This window comes from Ipomoea triloba, chromosome 9 (assembly GCF_003576645.1).
Source record: "Ipomoea triloba cultivar NCNSP0323 chromosome 9, ASM357664v1".
Lineage (NCBI taxonomy): Eukaryota > Viridiplantae > Streptophyta > Magnoliopsida > Solanales > Convolvulaceae > Ipomoea > Ipomoea triloba.
This window is the reverse complement of record NC_044924.1, coordinates 31,388,107-31,407,495: the sequence shown is the minus strand read 5'-3', so window position 1 is coordinate 31,407,495 and position 19,389 is coordinate 31,388,107. Positions and strand designations below refer to the sequence as shown.

Genomic DNA, 19,389 nt, shown 5'->3' with positions numbered 1-19,389 from the left:
ACTGGCTCCCTCCGATTATCGGGTTATCGGCTTCACCGGAAACTGGCTCAAGTTTGAAAGAGTGTCTGGCCTCACCATTGCCGGTGGAACATTGGATGGTCAAGGTGCTGCTCTCTGGGATTGTAAAACTTCCGGCAAGACTAGTTGCCCCTCCGGTGCCACGGTAAAGTTAAAACCGTAAATACATATTTCGATTTGATATCAGATTATAGTAATTGATGTGGTATGCAATTTGTGTGACAGACAATAGCGTTTTACAATTCAAACAACATAGTAGTGAGTGAAATGAGTTCATTAAACAGCCAGATGTTCCATGTGATTGTTGATGGGTGTAACAATGTGAGACTACAAAAGATGAAGGTGTCAGCCTCAGGCAACAGCCCTAACACCGACGGCATACATATCCAAGATTCCTCCGGCGTCACCATACTCAACACCAGAATTGGCACCGGCGATGATTGTGTTTCAATAGGCCCCGGCACCTCCAACTTGTGGATTGAAAACGTTTCCTGCGGCCCTGGCCACGGAATAAGGTATATATATATATATATGTGTGTGTGTTCTTTATTCTTGTTTTATTTTAGCTTTTTTTTTTAGGAAAAGTGAAACCTGCAGTCACCATTCAAGTCTCGTCTTGTGATCTTAATTAGTCTGTAAAGGATCACAAAAAAGTCAAACCAGTGTATGTTACCGCCCATAATTGACTTGACTGACTTAGATCGAAAAGATCAATGTGTAAATTTGTCCTTATGATCCTAACAAATATTTTGTGCAGCATTGGAAGCCTAGGCTGGAATGCACAAGAGGCAGGAGTCCAAAATGTGACAGTAAAAAGCACTACATTTAGGGGAACTCAGAATGGTGTGAGGATCAAGACATGGGCCAGGCCTAGCAATGCATTTGTAAAGGGTGTGGTTTTTCAGCATTCTGTCATGGTTAACGTGCAATTTCCCATAATAATTGACCAACAATACTGCCCCGACAAAAAAAACTGTCCCACCCAAGTAAGCAGCGCAGCTTTAATTTAATTTTGATCTGATTCTCAATACATACCATCCATAAATTTTATTATTATACATATATATATATATATATATACTTGCAGGTATCTGGGGTGAAGATAAGTGAGGTGACATATGAAGACATCCACGGATCATCTGCAACAGCAGTAGGGCTTAAGCTTGATTGTAGCAAGGCATTTCCATGCAGTGGAATAAAGCTACAAGATATAAACCTGAGTTACGGAAATCAACCAGCTCAAGCCTTGTGCAACAATGCTGCTGGAAGTTCATCTGGCGTAAATCGCCCCGCGAGTTGCCTGTAGTAATAATGCAACCCTGCGATGTATATACTAGCTTGTTTTATGGTAATAAAGTCGGGTGGTAATAAAGTCTGGATTACAAGACTGGCTTCACCCAGAACACACAAATCAAAGCTTGTTGTTGTATTGCTGACTGTGTAGTACTGCTAGCTTTAGATAAGAAGCAGTCTTCAATCTTCATGCATTTAGCTGTTGTGCCTCCAACACCCAAAAATCCAAAATCATTATTTCTTGTGTGAACGTTGGCATCTATTTTCTCTAGTTTAACTGAGTTACGTTGGTTGACCGAAAGCTAGAGTCTTCTACGAGGGTTTTCCCAACTGGTCAAAGTGGCTTGTCTTAGGGTGTATTCAATCACAATTTTTATTGACTTTTAAAGATTTTTATGAATTTTTAAAGTTCAAAAATATTTAATTCAAATTTTTAGGGAGTTTTTAAAAGTCAGCCGTATTCAATCAAAATTTTTAAGGAGTTTAAAAGTCAGGTGGTATTCGATTATGCATGATATGTATCACAAGGAAACGTTGAAAGACTTTTTGTACAATTAACAGAACTGATGACCACAATATGGCCGGTTGGGGAAATTCAGAACATTAAAAAATTAATTTTGATTTTTTAATTCGTGATTTTGAATTTTGTGTGCACCCCTCAACTTTTAAAATATTAAGTTAATTAGTAAAATGAATATCAGTTAAATATGTAAAAAGAAAAATTACCAACAAAGTAATTAACAACTTTTATTTGATATAAAAGAGTGACAAGCAAGATTATTACTACCTCCATTCCAAAATGGTTGTCTGGTTCGTTTAACGATGATTGACTGAAGTAATTTTTAATCTAATTTTTCATAATATTAAGTTTAGCATTAATATATAAAATTTATATATTTAGAAATTAGTACTATTAAACACAAAAAATTAAATTTAAAAATAATAAAAAATTACTAAATAAAATAAACAAAGAAGAAAGAGTTGGTTTGACCAATAAATAGTAAATATGACAGGTAAAATAGGACAGAGGGAGTATTATATAGATTTTGTGCTATGCGAAAAATTATAAAGTATAGATTAACATTGATGTCAAGTATTATTAAAATTATTATCGATCATACATAATATAATTAGATATGGTATATATAATAGGTAATGATGTTGATTGAACTTGTAAATGTTTGCTATAATTTTGACCGTTGACATAACTTTCCTGGCTATGCCCATTGACAATGTTACAGCAAACGCGTTCTTGGCTTAATTAAAATTAGTGAAACAATTGATGATTGGACAAAGAAAGCAGAGTTTCTTCACCGTGCTTGACTCGCACTTAGGGTCACCCTAACATTGCGATGTATGTATATACTAGCTTGTCTTTTTATTTCCACTAAACAAGTGGCAGAAGTTTTACCTCCTTTTACACTTCATTTGTCTTTTTATTTCCACATTAAGAAAAGGTCAAACATAATAATTGAATCCATCCGGCCTAACATCAGCCAGCCCTTCCAGCCTCCAAAACTGAAAAATAAATCTCTTTTCCTTCGCCGTGCTTGAGCCGCAGCCAAGGTCAACGAGAATGTTAAGGAAGATCAGATTATATGTACTCTGTACTATAAACTATAAAGCAGACCAGACATCCTAAAACCATCATACATATATTATATTATATTGTATAAAGACGATGATAATGTATCCCTGTCGTCGTCCCAAATGTTACACTACATATACTATGTTATGCCGGCTGGTGTTTGCACTTGTTCACAGTTTTTGTGCAATCCATGCGTCGCAGAACGACATAGATTGTTTGATATCAATCAAGGCTTCACTGGAGGATCCTCTGGGGTATCTTAATAGTTGGAACTTTGACAATAATAACACTGAGGGGTTCATCTGCAACTTCATCGGAATTGAATGCTGGACAGCCGATGAGAATAAAGTGCTAAATATCCGACTCTCTGAAATGGAGCTTAAGGGGCAATTCCCCGGAGGCATTGAGAAATGTTCAAGCTTAACGGGTTTGGATCTTTCAGGGAACCAATTTTACGGGGCCATACCTTCAGATATAGGAAAGATGATTGAAGAAGTTACATGGTTGGATCTATCTTCTAACCGATTCTCCGGTGAGATTCCTGTCAGCATGGCAAACGGTGCTTACCTTAATGTCCTCAAGCTAGACAACAATCAGCTAACAGGCCAAATTCCACCTCAGTTTGTTTTGTTGGATCGCATGAAGATGTTCAGTGTTGCAAACAACAGCTTGACAGGCCCAATTCCAGCATTTGGAAATAATAATAATGTTCGTATTCCTGCAGATAGTTATGCAAATAATGTAGGACTCTGTGGAGGTCCCTTGAAGCCCTGCAAACCTGTTGCCCACAAAGACCACAGTAGTGAAGATTTCTTCATCACTGGCTTTGTGACAGGTTGGGTGGTTTTCATGATGCTATCGTTATATATTCGCCTCTTTGGATTTCCCTGTTCGGCTGCAAATAGCATACCTATAGGCAAGAGAGTAAAGATGAACAGCACAAGTATATGTTCTGAGCAAGAGGATATTGACAACAACAATGATGAGGTAAGAATTTGGCTAGCACCACTATTGTTATGTTTGTTTAAGATGCTGTTAGGATCAAGCACTTACCACTATGCCAAAAGTTATAGCTAGTAACGATGACACAACTTTATTTCCTTAGACTGCCATCACATTTTTGAGAGTCATGGACTTGGTCCTTGGCCCCTTATCGGCCTTTGCCCAACAATTTTCCCAGCCACATGGCACTGGACTTGGCCCTTACCAACCTCCACCCAACACTTATGATTGTAGTATGTGTTTTTGCAGATTCTGATTCTAGAGAAGTTTGTTAGCAGAATAAGTTTTATGGAAATGGCAAATGCAACATCCAGTTTTAGGCAGGAAAATGTAGTTGGGTTTGGAAGTCTAGGGAATGTGTACAAGGCAACACTCCCAAATGGCTTGATTCTTGCCATCAAAAGGCTCCACAAAACACAGAATTTGGATGAGGAGTTTGCTTCTGAGATCCTAACTTTAAGCAGACTAAAACATCAAAACTTGGTACCCATTTTAGGGTTTTGCTGCCAAGGGGAAGAAAAGCTTTTGGTTTACAAGTACATGCCGAATGGCAGCCTGCATGAGTGGCTACACTCTACACAAGACAGGGCAAGAGCCTTAGATTGGGGTCTGAGGATGAAGATTGCAGTTGGTGTAGCTAAAGCCCTGTCATGGCTTCATTACAGTTCCGGCTTGAATGTGGTGCATAATGGCCTGTCCTCCAAATGCATATTGCTGGATCAGAATTTTGAGCCGAGAATATCGAAATTCTGGGAGGCAACAATCATGAACTCCAATGGCACTGTTTCTTCAAGTTGCAATCTTTTATCCAAAGCTGCAGAGTATGGAGACAATTTCAGCCCTTACACCAAAGATGTGTACTGCTTTGGAATTGTGCTTCTTCAGCTCATAACTAGAAAGGAAGCTTATAAATTCATGAGCTGCTCTACTGATATCATATTTGATAGCTGCACAACTAGTCCACTTCAAATAGATGAAGTGATAACACACACAGGATTTGATGATAGCATCTCAGGATTCCTACAAATAGCCAAGAATTGTGTGAAATTCATGCCTAACCAAAGGCCAACAATGCTTCAGGTCTATGAATCGCTCACATCAATTGCACAAGCATGGGTGACCAATCATGGTTCTGAGATTTCAATGGATAGATACATTATAGAAAATGTTATATCTATTGTATATTAATTTTGCTTTGAATTAGTCTTTCATTATTCTTTTTTTTTTTTTTTTAAATTCTAAGTTATTGAAGATATTCTAGAGATGTTTGTTGAGTTATTCTCTCTGTTTTTTTTTTTTGAAACCAAAGGAATAATCATATATTAAGCTGGAAACAAATCAGAAATACAAGCAAGAGGGTTAGACACCCACGAACCAAGGACAGACAAAGAATCAGTTGCCCTAGCAAGAGTATGAGTAGCATGATTCGCTGACCTCTGGATATGATGAACAGTAACGTTCCCAATATCCATAACAATATTACTACATTGCTTAACAATAACACCAACATACGACAAGTCTAACAAAGTAGAATTAAAGGCAAGACAAAAATTTAAATAGTCTGACTCCAACACAACATTATTATGCCCCGAGTTCTTGAGCCATGTAAGTGCTTCCTTCACTGACATTGCTTCGGCAAGGTAAGGATTGTTCCCGCAATTCAGACGACCAGCAGTCGCCGCAACAAAATGCCCATTAGGATCCCGAAGTACTGCACCAAATCCAGCGCCATCAACAAAAACTGATGCATCCACATTACATTTAATTTTATTCGCAGGCGGAGGCTTCCAAACGCGGTCGGCATTGCTATCACAAACCACCAAGCTTGGCTCCAGGACATGCTTCCACGTAGCGCAATAACTCTCCACCTGTCGTCCAAGCCCAGCCAATGACCATGTGTCATTTCTCCAAATTTTGTCATTCTTTGCATTCTAAAGAGACCACATAATAGCCTCCATATGAACAGTACTCTCAATTGACGAAGACGCCAGGATGGAATCCATGCAAAATGTTATTATTAGACCAAAGGTGACAAGCAATCGGGCAGCGAAGAAAACATGTTCATCAGTTTCATAGGGAGCATCACAAATCAAAAAGAGCACAACCACCCCCAATCCAGACATGCTTAGCTTTTAAATTCTCTTTAATCGGCACAATACCCCGAACACATCGCCAGAGGAAATTTTTCACTTTCGGAGGAACTGGGAGTTTCTATAATTTAGGCCAAGAAGAAATTGAAGGTTGCATAGCCACACCAATTGCAGTAGACATGAGCAGACGATAACCTAACTTGACCGAGTACACTCCCCTCAAATCGCCATTCCATCTCCAGGAGTCCTTAAACTGTGGAGATACAGGAGTACAACCTCCACATCCCAGTCAATAAACCACTAACCTTAGCATTCCTTAGCTCTTCAATGCAGGGTGTTTGAAGAGACTGATCATTTCTATCTGCTAGTCAAGGCACACCCCAAATGAGGGTATCATTACCATCTCCAATACGGCGCACTACTCCCCTTCACAACAGTGGTTGACAGGCCAGGATACTTCTCCAAATGTAACTGCTCCCAATTTTCGCTTCTAAGAACCCCGTGTTTGGAAAGTATCTTGCCTTAAGTAATCTGCTCACTAGTGAGTCCGGTTTAATGAGGATCCACCACCCTTGTTTGGCCAACAAGGCTAAATTGAACTCATGCATGCATGCGTTTAAAACCAAGGCCACATGTTTTTTTAGACATGTATAACCGACTCTAGCTTAACCAGTGAAGGCCTCTATTATTGGTTCCACTACCCCACCAGTACCGGTTCATCATCTTCTCAATGCTATCACAGATTTGAATGGGCAACAGATAAACTGACATGGTGAAAATGGGAAGAGCTTGGGCTATACTTTTAAGTAAGACCTCCTTACCCGCCTTAGAAATGTGTTTATGCTGCCAGCCTCCTATACGCTCCCTAAGCCGTTGCTCAATAAAGCAATGGCTGTTTTGTTTTGTCCCAGAACCGAAGGTAAGCCTAAATAACGGCTAGTTATTCTCTCTGTTAGTTGCGTATAAATTAGCAGAGATAGAAATGGAATAATAACCTTATTTTTTCAGTACAATAATCTAAGTGTTTACCATTTTTTAGCCAACAAAGTAGTATCAAAGCCTTTTTTTCTTTAAGGGACATGTGTGAGTGAATCAATGGGGAACCCTTATCATATAAAACTTGAAAACCTTACCCCCAAATGACAAGAGATAGTTTTTTGTCTAAACTCCTAGTTTTCACGAGAAAATTTCCATGCATGGGTTGTGAAAATGAAAACTTATTTAGAAGCACATGGCCTATAGGAAATGATGGAAATTGCTGAAGTTCCAGCAGTTCCTGAAGATCCAACAATTGCCCAAATAAGAGACAAAAGGAAAAGAAGAAGATGGATAAAGCCAAAACCTGCATTCACACGGCAGTAACAAATGAAATTTAAAATCACAACCTACAAAAGTGCAAAACAAGCATGGGATTTGTTGAAAATGAATACGAAGGAAACGACATGACAACAAATAAAACAAAAATCCTGAACTTGAAAAGGGAATTTGAGATGCATAAAATTTTGGGTTTAAATCGTGTTTTTGGGTTTTGTCCTCATACCTCAAATTTTGGGAAATTAAGTTAATTAGTAAAATGAATATCAGTTAATTATGTAAAGAGTGACAAACAAGATTATTATTATTATATATATTGTGTTATGTGAAAAATTATAAAGTATTGATTAACACTGATGTCAAGTATTATTAAAATTAAAATTATTATCGATGATATATAGTATAATTATGTATAATATATAATGATATCATGTATGATTGATCGATAATACATAGTATAATTATGTATAATAAATTTTTTGGCTCCACTCCTAGTGGATTCACAATATAATGTTACAAACGCGTTCTTGAGTTAATTAATTAGTGAAACAATTGAGTGGAAATTGTATAGAGAAAGCAGAGTTTCTTCACGGTGCTTTACTCGCAGCTCAGTTTGGGTCACCCTAACATTAAATACTCCCTATATTTTATGATGAACTACCTTAGCTTCAAATTAGTTAATAATAATAATAATAATGTATCCCTGTGGTGTTCTTCTTCTTTACGTACTGCTACTTGTACTTGGCTGTTGCGGTGGAATCCATGCGTTGCAGAGTGACATCGAATGCTTGAAATCGGTTAAAGAGTCGTTGGAAGATCCTCTGGGTTACCTTCATAGCTGGAACTTTAACAACAAGACTGAAGGATTTATCTGCAGCTTCATCGGAGTTGATTGCTGGCATCCCGATGAGAACAAAGTGCTAAATATCCGACTCTCTAAAATGGAGCTTGGAGGGCAGTTCCCTCTAGGCATTCAAAGATGTTCAAGCTTAACAGGTTTAGATCTTTCAAGAAACCGGCTAAACGGAACCATACCTTCAAATATAACAAAGATCGCGGGCTATCTTACAAAACTGGATTTATCGTCTAACCAATTCTGGGGTGAGATTCCTGTTGGTTTGGCAAACTGCACATACTTAAATGTGGTCAAGTTAGACAACAATAAGCTAACAGGCCAAATTCCACCTCAATTTGGTTCATTGACACGCATAAAGGATTTCAGTGTTGCCAATAACAGATTGATAGGAGCAGTCCCACATTTTGGAAACTATTCCATTCCGGCACAAAATTTAGCAAATAATGATGGACTTTGCGGAGCTCCATTGCCAGATTGCCCAGTACATGCCAAGAAAGATCACCGCGATCGAGATTTCTTCCTCACTGGGTTTGTCACAGGTTGGGCCATCTTTGTGTTGCTCACTTTATTTATTTGCCTCTTTCTCTTTGGAATCCCCTATGCAGCAGCTATAGGAAAGAATGTTAACACAAGTATATGTCCTGAGCAAGAAGATATTGGGAACCAAGACATGGTAAGAATTTGTTAGGACCAAAAGTTATATATAGTTAGTAGTTAAGACGTAACTTTATTTCCTTATACCGCCCCAAGGGAAAGCAAAACTTCTGGGAGAACAAAAGTACATGCCCAATGGCAGCCTACACTCTACACAAGACAGGGCAAAAGCCTATGAGGATGAAGATAGCAGTTGGTGTAGCCAAAGCCCTGTGGTGGCTTCATTATAGTTGTCGCTTAAATGTGGTGCATAATGGCCTCTCCTCAAAATGCATATTGCTGGATCATAATTTTGAGCCAAGAATATCAAAATTCTGGAAAGCAGCGATCACGAATCCCTACCACACTGCTTCTACTATACCAGCTGGAATCACCCTGTTGAATATGAACACAATTTCAGCCCTTTCACCAAAGATGTGTACTGCTTTGGAATTGTGCTTCTTCAGCTCATAACCAGAAAGGAAGCCTATAAGTTCATGAGCTGCTCTACTGACATCATATTTGATAGCTGCACAACTAGTCCACTTCAAATAGATCAGATGAAGTGATAACATACAGAGGATTTTATGACATCATCTCACAATTTCTTGAAATACCCAAGAATTGTGTGAAAGTCATGGCTAATCAAAGGCCAACAATGCTTCAAATCTATGAATCACTGTCATCCATTTCACAGCCATGGGTGACTGACAATGCTTCTGCAATTTCAATGGATTATTGCACTTAAGATTGTGTTAGAATTGAGTTACATAACTCTTTTTTTTTTTTTTTTTTTTTATGAGATTATAGGTGGTATATATGTGCTTTCAATGGCACGTTTGTACTCAATAACAACTTGATGATTCAATTATTAATAGTGAATCAACTATGGTCATCTCTCAAGCATATATTTTCTAATAATAAATATAGTTTCTTTTGTTTGTTGTGGTTGTCTATAATTTTTTTTCTTTTATATAACCTGAGTTTCTCTACTTCGCCGGAAGTAAATTTAACTAATTTAGCTCGAGACTCAATACCAAATTGCACTACACTTTTATAAACAAGCCAACTAAAAACAAGTACGTCTTATATGAGGCTTTTATCTACTAAATGACCAATGTCCTGGGGTGTTTAGAGTAGAAATTAAGTAAGCTAGTCAAAGGCTCTGTTTGGCAGAGCTTATTTAGGAGCTTATAGCTTATTTTAAGCTACTAATAAGCTATAAGTTCTGTTTGGTGATGTTCCTAAAATAAGCTAGTAGCTTAAAATAAGAGCTTATTTTTGAACACTACTTAAGGTAGCGTTTCAAAATAAGCTAGTAGCTTCCTAACTTTTTTTTTTTTCCATTTTTAACCTTATTATTTTAAAGAAATGACATCCTTTACCCTTTCCAATTAAAACATTTTTGGCTAAACCTTTTTGACTTTTTCTCTTCAATATGTTTGGTTGTAATTTCAATTTGACATTTGTGGTTGAACATTAATTTTTGTATGAACTAATCTTATGAATTATAAACATTTTATTTTACTTTATATGTTTTCAAATATATGTTCTCACTTTATATTTTATTAAAATATATTGATTTCACTATTTTATATTTTAATATATAAACAAACCTATTTAAATTTAAAATTATTCAAATTGTATGAAGATGCCCTTTTTAGTCTTTTAACATTTATCAGCTTATCAAAAAGCTAATTTTACCAAACACTTACATTTATCAGCTTATCAAAAAGCTAATTTTACCAAACACTTTTAAGCATAACCTTATCAAAAAGCTAATTTTACCAAACACTTTTAAGCATAACATTATCAAAAAGCTAATTTTACCAAACACTTTTAAGCATAACAGCTAGAAAAAGCTAATTTTACCAAACACTTTTAAGCATAACAGCTAGTAAAAGCTAATTTTACCAAACACTTTTAAGCATAACAGCTAGTTTAACAGCTCTTCAGATTTCAGCTTCGAGCTTATAGCTTTTCAGTTTTCAGCTACCTTTTCAGCTAGGTTTGCCAAACATAGCTAAAGTCATACTTCCGTGGTAGTTTCTTTAATTTGTTACGTTGTGCTTGACTTGCAAATAGAGTCTCCAAGGATGTTGCTAAGAAAGAATGGTGACATAAATGAAAGAAAAAGATAGGCTAGACTTTGTTGTGTCTTTTACAAAAAGTTTCATTCTATCACACATTTTCTAACCGTGTGTATAACTTGATAAATCAAGTCTTGTATCATTTTAGAAAAAAAATAAGGTATGGACATTGATGAGTATTAATTTTTATAATTTTAACATACATATTTGACATCAAACTCATATGATTTTATGTTAATTTAAAGTTAAGTATGTGCTTAATTATTTGATTCTTTTGTGTAATTTAGGTGATTTGGGGCATTGATTGTAAAATCGTATAAATTAAAGTTCAATTAAATGTATTTAGAAGTCATATCTTGTTCCGGGAAGAGTGAGAAGCTAAGTGAAAAAAACGGATTTGAAGTACCAAAACATGGTCCAAGGACCAAATGAGCAAAAAGATGAAGTGATAATACACACAGTATTTGATGATAGCATCTCAGGATTCCTACAAATAGCCAAAAATTGTGTGAAATTCATGCCTAACCAAAGCTCAGCAATGCTTCAGGTCTATGAATCGCTCACACCAATTGCACAAGCATGGGTGACCAACGATGGTTCTGAGATTTCAATCGATTACAGTTGATTTACATGCATATATGCGGCTTCCATTCTGTGAGATTATAACATTGGAATTAATGTGAAATTGGAATGATAGATTTGTAATCAATAACCGTTGTGTATATGTCTTATTATATGTTATTGGAAGATACAGATGATGGAGTGTGGTGGAGTATAACCGGGCGAAGCAAAATAGCAACAACACTGTTTCCGTGGTTTTAACCTGAATCGAGTTTGCGGTATACTATAGGGTAATTTTAATTTGTAAATATACCTTTAAGATTGTCTATAAATATGATACTTATAACTATGAATTTTTATCATCATTTCCTTGGCTCCTGTGTACGTAAGCTTTTGATCGAACCATGTAAACTCTTCTTCATTTTCGTTTTCTAATCTTATCTCTTTTTAATCTCGTTTTTCTCAGCAATAACATGTTAATTCAGTTAAAAGTATGAAATTTGGTCTATTTGGTACTATTTGTCCTTTGCCCTTTTTCCATTCAGCTAACGCTTCTCGGGGGATTTCATCCACAAACGCAAAGTTTATGGCTGACCGATATTGCACACCATCATTTAGCTATTACATTTCTTTTTCTCGTTGCTGGTCATATGTATAGAACCAATTTCGGGATTGGGCACAGTATGAAAGATCTTTTAGATGCACATATTCCTCCGGGAGGACGACTAGGTCGTGGGCATAAGGGTCTTTATGACACAATCAATAATTCGCTTCATTTTCAATTANACCTTTTCAGCTAGGTTTGCCAAACATAGCTAAAGTCATACTTCCGTGGTAGTTTCTTTAATTTGTTACGTTGTGCTTGACTTGCAAATAGAGTCTCCAAGGATGTTGCTAAGAAAGAATGGTGACATAAATGAAAGAAAAAGATAGGCTAGACTTTGTTGTGTCTTTTACAAAAAGTTTCATTCTATCACACATTTTCTAACCGTGTGTATAACTTGATAAATCAAGTCTTGTATCATTTTAGAAAAAAAATAAGGTATGGACATTGATGAGTATTAATTTTTATAATTTTAACATACATATTTGACATCAAACTCATATGATTTTATGTTAATTTAAAGTTAAGTATGTGCTTAATTATTTGATTCTTTTGTGTAATTTAGGTGATTTGGGGCATTGATTGTAAAATCGTATAAATTAAAGTTCAATTAAATGTATTTAGAAGTCATATCTTGTTCCGGGAAGAGTGAGAAGCTAAGTGAAAAAAACGGATTTGAAGTACCAAAACATGGTCCAAGGACCAAATGAGCAAAAAGATGAAGTGATAATACACACAGTATTTGATGATAGCATCTCAGGATTCCTACAAATAGCCAAAAATTGTGTGAAATTCATGCCTAACCAAAGCTCAGCAATGCTTCAGGTCTATGAATCGCTCACACCAATTGCACAAGCATGGGTGACCAACGATGGTTCTGAGATTTCAATCGATTACAGTTGATTTACATGCATATATGCGGCTTCCATTCTGTGAGATTATAACATTGGAATTAATGTGAAATTGGAATGATAGATTTGTAATCAATAACCGTTGTGTATATGTCTTATTATATGTTATTGGAAGATACAGATGATGGAGTGTGGTGGAGTATAACCGGGCGAAGCAAAATAGCAACAACACTGTTTCCGTGGTTTTAACCTGAATCGAGTTTGCGGTATACTATAGGGTAATTTTAATTTGTAAATATACCTTTAAGATTGTCTATAAATATGATACTTATAACTATGAATTTTTATCATCATTTCCTTGGCTCCTGTGTACGTAAGCTTTTGATCGAACCATGTAAACTCTTCTTCATTTTCGTTTTCTAATCTTATCTCTTTTTAATCTCGTTTTTCTCAGCAATAACATGTTAATTCAGTTAAAAGTATGAAATTTGGTCTATTTGGTACTATTTGTCCTTTGCCCTTTTTCCATTCAGCTAACGCTTCTCGGGGGATTTCATCCACAAACGCAAAGTTTATGGCTGACCGATATTGCACACCATCATTTAGCTATTACATTTATTTTTCTCGTTGCTGGTCATATGTATAGAACCAATTTCAGGATTGGACTCGGTATGAAAGATCTTTTAGATGCACATATGCACTAAATGACAAATTATACCATAGATCAGAATTCACCTTGCACTATGAATTCTAAACTAAAATGACATTCAAATTATGTGTTTGTTTTTAACATATTATGTGTATGTCGTTAATTGATTATGTACTTTTAAATAAATTAAAGACACATAATATTTCACGAAGAACTTTGGCCTAATCACTTTTTCGAGCAGTTAATTCATCACTTCTAACTGAAGTGTCTTGGGAGAAGTTGAATAATATATGTGCAGACAATTTCAGCCCTTACACCAAGGATGTATATTGCTATGGAATTGTTCTTCTTGAACTCATAACCATGCCAAAAAGAAGAGTATGTATGAATTGGATGGGCGTACAAGAATAGTCGGTTAGAAATTACTTTTAATTCAACAGATTAGTTTAGGAATTAGAAAAACTAATTTTAATTTTGAATTTTTAATTCTTGATTTTGAGTATAGTCCTCATCTTCAAATTTTGAAATATTAAGTTAATTAGTAAAATGAATATGTAAGAGAAAATGTTACCAACAAAGTAATTGATAATTTTTATTTGATAAAAGAGTGACAAGTAAGATTATTATTATTATATATATTTTGTGTTATGTGAAAAATTATAAAGTATCGAGATTAATATTAATGTAAGTATTATTAAAATTAGGAATAAAGGTCAAATAAGTCATCTAAAAATGCAATTAGGTCATTAAACTAAAAAATAATGCAATTGAGTCCTTGAACAATGTAAAATAATGCAATTGAGCCAAATGTGACCTGTTTACCTGGTAGATTGCTGATGTGTAGGTTATCATATTAAAATAATTAATTCTTTATTTTATTTTATTACTTTTAAATAACAAATAAAATAAAATAAAGAACAGATCTCACTATCTCAGCTTCTTCTCCATGTTTCCCCGGATGACTTCGTGTTCGTCGAATTTGATGCTGCAGATGCCTCCTTGTAGAATTGGGGAGCATCTAATACAAGCGTTGCGCTATAAGAACGCCACTGAAGGGATTGTTATCTCGTTTTCATCGTTCTCGTCGATCTTCGTGGCTGTCCTGAACAGACCTGAAATGGTGGTCCATGGAATCACGTTCGAGACAGCCTTAACTGGCGTTATAATGTGTCGTGTGTTTGTTAGACCCATAGATTCCATACCATTTATAATTTCCTCCAAGTTTTGGAACGTGTGTTGATCTTGGCCATCGTGTTCTTGGGCGACAATCAACTTGGTTTCAAAAATGGCGGACGGCAGTCTGGAGAAGAAGCTGAGGTCCGTTTTTTTTTAAAAATAAATTTGTTATTTAAAATTATTAAAATAAAAATAAAAATAATAATTATTTTAATATGATAACCTCCACAACAGGTAAACAGGTCACATTTGACTCAATTGCATCATTTTACATTGATCAGGATTGACCCAATTGCATTGTTTTTGAGTTCAATGGCCTAATTGTATTTTCTAGTTTAGTTCGGTGGCTTATTTGACTCTTATTCGTGAAAGTTATTATTGATAATACATAATTTATTTATAAATGGTATATATAATCGGTAATAATGTTGATTGAGCTTGTAAATTTTTGCTATAATTCTGACTAGCTGACCGTAACTTTTCTAGCTCCGCCCATTGACAATGTCACAAACGCGTTCTTGACTTAAATTAATTAGTGAACAATTGAATGGACAAAGAAAGCAGAGTTTCTTCAGCGTGCTTGACTTGCAGCTCAGTTTTGGTCACCCTAACATTAAATACTCCATAGATTTTATGATGAACTACCTTAGCTTCGAATTGGTTAATAATAATAATAATGTATCCCTGTGGTGTCAAATTTCTTATTCTTCTTCTTCTTTACGTAGTACTGCTACTTGCACTTGATTGTTGCGGTGGAATCCATGCGTTGCAGAGTGACATCGATTGCTTGAAATCGGTTAGAGAGTCATTGGAGGATCCTCTGGGTTACCTTGATAGCTGGAACTTTAACAACAGGAGTGAAGGATTTATCTGCAGGTTCATCGGAGTTGATTGCTGGCATCCTGATGAGAATAAAGTGCTAAATATCCGACTCTCTAACATGGAGCTTGGAGGGCAGTTCCCTCTAGGCATTCAAAGATGTTCAAGCTTAACGGGTTTGGATCTATCAAGCAACAAGCTAAACGGAACCATACCTCCAAATATAGCAAAGATCGTGGGCTTGATTACAACACTGGATTTATCGTCTAACCGATTCACGGGTGAGATTCCTGTTGATTTGGCAAACTGCACATACTTAAATGTGATCAAGTTAGACAACAATGAGCTAACTGGCCAAATTCCACCTCAATTTGGTTCATTGACACGCATAAAGGATTTCAGTGTTGCCAATAACAGATTGATAGGAGCAGTCCCACATTTTGGAAACTATTCCATTCCGGCACAAAATTTAGCAAATAATGATGGACTTTGCGGAGCTCCATTGCCAGATTGCCCAGTACATGCCAAGAAAGATCACCGCGATCGAGATTTCTTCCTCACTGGGTTTGTCACAGGTTGGGCCATCTTTGTGTTGCTCACTTTATTTATTTGCCTCTTTGGAATTCCCTATGCAGCAGCTATAGGAAAGAATGTGAGGGTGAACAACGCAAGTATATGTCCTGAGCAACAGGATATTGGGAACCAAGACATGGTAAGAATTTGTTATTATATATATTTCTTAGTACCAACAATAACATTGGTTTTTGCATATGCATATAAAATTGTACGTGTAATTAAGAAACCCCATTTTACAGTAATTTAAGATCATGAATTGAGCAGATTCTGAAGCTGGAGAAGTTTGTGAGCAGAATGAGTTTTAAGGAAATGGCAAACGCAACATCCAGTTTTAGCCAGGACAATATTGTTGGGTGTGGAACTCTAGGGAAAGTGTACAAGGCAACCCCTCCAAACGGCTGGCTTCTTGCCATCAAAAGACTCCACGAGACAGAGAATTTGGACGACGAGTTTGCCTCCGAGATCATGATTTTGGGCCGACTACGCCATCAAAATCTAGTGCCCCTTATAGGCTTTTCCGCCCAAGGGAAAGCAAAACTTCTGGTTTACAAGTACATACCCAATGGCAGCCTCCATGACTGGCTACACTCTACACAAGACAGGGCAAAAGCCTTGGAATGGCCTCTGAGAATGAAGATAGCAATTGGTGTAGCCAAAGCCCTGTCGTGGCTTCATTATAGTTGTCCCTTAAATGTGGTGCATAATGGCCTCTCCTCAAAATGCATATTGTTGGATCATAATTTTGAGCCAAGAATATCAAAATTCTGGGAAGCAACGATCACGAATCTCAACGACACTGCTTCTACCTGGAATAATCCTGTGGAATATGGAGACAATTTCAGCCCTTTCACCAAAGATGTGTACTGCTTTGGAATTGTGCTTCTTCAGCTCATTACCAGAAAGGAAGCCTATGAATTGAGTTGCTCTACTGATATCATTTTTGGTAGCTACACAACTAATCTACTCCATATAGATGAAGTGATCGCACACAAAGGATTTGATGATACCATCTCACAATTTCTTGAAATAGCCAAGAATTGTGTGAAATTCTTGCCTAATCAAAGGCCAACAATGTTTCAAGTCTATGAATCACTCTCATCCATTTCATACCCATGGGTGACTGACAATGCTTCTGAAATTTCAATGGATTGCACTTAATTAAGATCATGTTAGAATTCAGTTACATAACTCTTTTTTTTATGAGATCAGATTATATTATAGGTGGTATATATGCTTTCAATGGCATATTATTTGTACTCAATAACAACTTGATGATTCAATTATTAATAGTGAATCAAATATGGTCATTGCTCAAACATTTTCTAATAAATATAGTTTTTTTTGTTTGTTGTGAATGGCTATAGTTTTTTTCTTTTTAATAACCTTGATTTTCCGGCTTCGCCGGAAGTAAATCTAGCTAATTTAGCTCGACACTTAACACCAAATTGCAATACACTTTTACAAACAAGTCAGTTAAAAACAAGTACGTCTTATACACGGCCTTTTATCTATTAAACTAATGTCTTGGGTGTTTAGAATCCAAATTAAGTAAGTTGGTCAAGGTACGGTCATACTTTCGTGGTAGTTTCTTTGTTGTGCTTGACTTCCAATTTGCAAATAGAGTCTCCAAGGATGTTGCTAAGAAAGAATGGTGACATAAATGAAAGAAAAAGATAGGCTACACTTTGTTGTGTCTTTTTATAAAAAGTTTCATTTCTATCACACGTTTTCTAACCGTGTGTTTGACTTGATAAATCAAGTGTTAACGTTAAGTCTTGTATCATTTTGTAAAAATAGGGTATGGACATTGATAAGTATTAATTTTTACAATGAGAAAATATCATTTTTAATCCCTCAACTATAATACATGTATCAATTTTGGTCATTGACTATTAAAAATTTCAAATTAGGTCCATGACTATTTAATTTGTATCACTTTTGATCATTGACTATTAACATTTTCAAATTAAGTACATGACTATTCATTTTGTATCACATTTGGTCCTGCCATTAAATTTTTCGGCCAAATTTTCAGCGAAGTCATCGGGGGTGACCGGCGTTTTCTATTTTTTTATTATTTTTTTTTATTTTTAAGTTTTTTTTATTTAAAAGTTACGGAGTATTAGAATAATTTTTAAAATAAAAATTAAATAAATTAGTCGGTCACCGGTGACTTCGCCGGAAATTTGGCTGGAAAATTTAACGGCAGGACCAAATGTGATACAAAATGAATAGTCATACACCTAATTTGAAAATGTTAATAGTCAAGGACCAAATGTGATACAAATTGAATAGTCATGCACCTAATTTGAAATTTTTAATAGTCAAGGACCAAATGTGATACAAATTGAATAGTCATGCACCTAATTTGAAATTTTTAATAGTCAAGGACCAAAATTGATACATATATTATAGTTGAGGGACTAAAAATGATATTTGCTCTTTTTACAATTTTAACGTATATATTTGACATCGAATTCATATGATTTTATGTTAATTTGAAGCTAAGTATATGCTTATTTGATTCCTTTGTGTAACTTAGGTGATTAGGGCCATTGATCGTAAAATCATATAAATTAAAGTTCAATAGAATTATTTAGAAGTCATATCTTGTTCCGAGGAGAGCGAGAAGCTAAGGAAGGGAAAAAGAGCAAATTTGAAATACCATAGCATGATCCAAGGACCCAAAAAGAGCAACCTAAATGAAGAAAAGTGAATATTATTATTGGAGATTTGGAGTGACGACCAAGAGTCAAGTTAATGGTAATGCCCATGACCATCAACGTGACATTCTTTGCTATGCTAGGTGATACCTCTGTATTTTGATCATATCTCAATCTAGGAATGCCCAACCAGTATACTTGAGTTTCTCAACTCTTTTGTCACATCAATTCCGTTCCATTGGCAGAATGATCATGTCGCACGGTACACTTTAGTTTCTCTTGTCTGGAAAAATAATTAGAGAAACTCAAGTCACTCTCAAGTGTGACTTGAGTTTCTTTTGTCGCAGAGAATTGAGACACGCAAGTATGACATGTGTTTCTCGTATAATAACAAAAATGTAAGTCGTACTTGAATTTTTTGTTCGTATTTCTACGAACTAGAAACGCAATTATGACTTGCATGTCAGTATATATTTTTTGACAAACGCAGGTCATACTTAATTGTGTTTGTTTGTATGTATTTGCGAAAAAAATAAATAAAATTCAGAAATTAAAGAAACTCAAGTTCCAAATGAGTTTTGTTTTTTTTTTTTTGTTTTTTTTTTT

The 19,389-nt window shown here is 35.6% G+C and overlaps 2 protein-coding genes across 3 annotated transcripts in view; one reads left to right on the top strand and one right to left on the bottom strand.

Annotated features, from left to right (window-relative positions):
* The window catches only part of LOC116031004 (putative pre-16S rRNA nuclease), a 518,904-nt gene that overhangs the window by 379,030 nt on the left and 120,485 nt on the right, over positions 1 to 19,389 (bottom strand). The window lies entirely within an intron of this gene.
* LOC116030977 (probably inactive leucine-rich repeat receptor-like protein kinase At5g48380) lies at positions 15,398 to 17,436 on the top strand. The gene is made up of 2 exons (XM_031273387.1): positions 15,398 to 16,256; positions 16,385 to 17,436. The coding sequence occupies exons 1-2, from the start codon at positions 15,402 to 15,404 to the stop codon at positions 17,276 to 17,278; spliced, it is 1,749 nt and encodes a 582-aa protein (XP_031129247.1). The 5' UTR covers positions 15,398 to 15,401; the 3' UTR covers positions 17,279 to 17,436.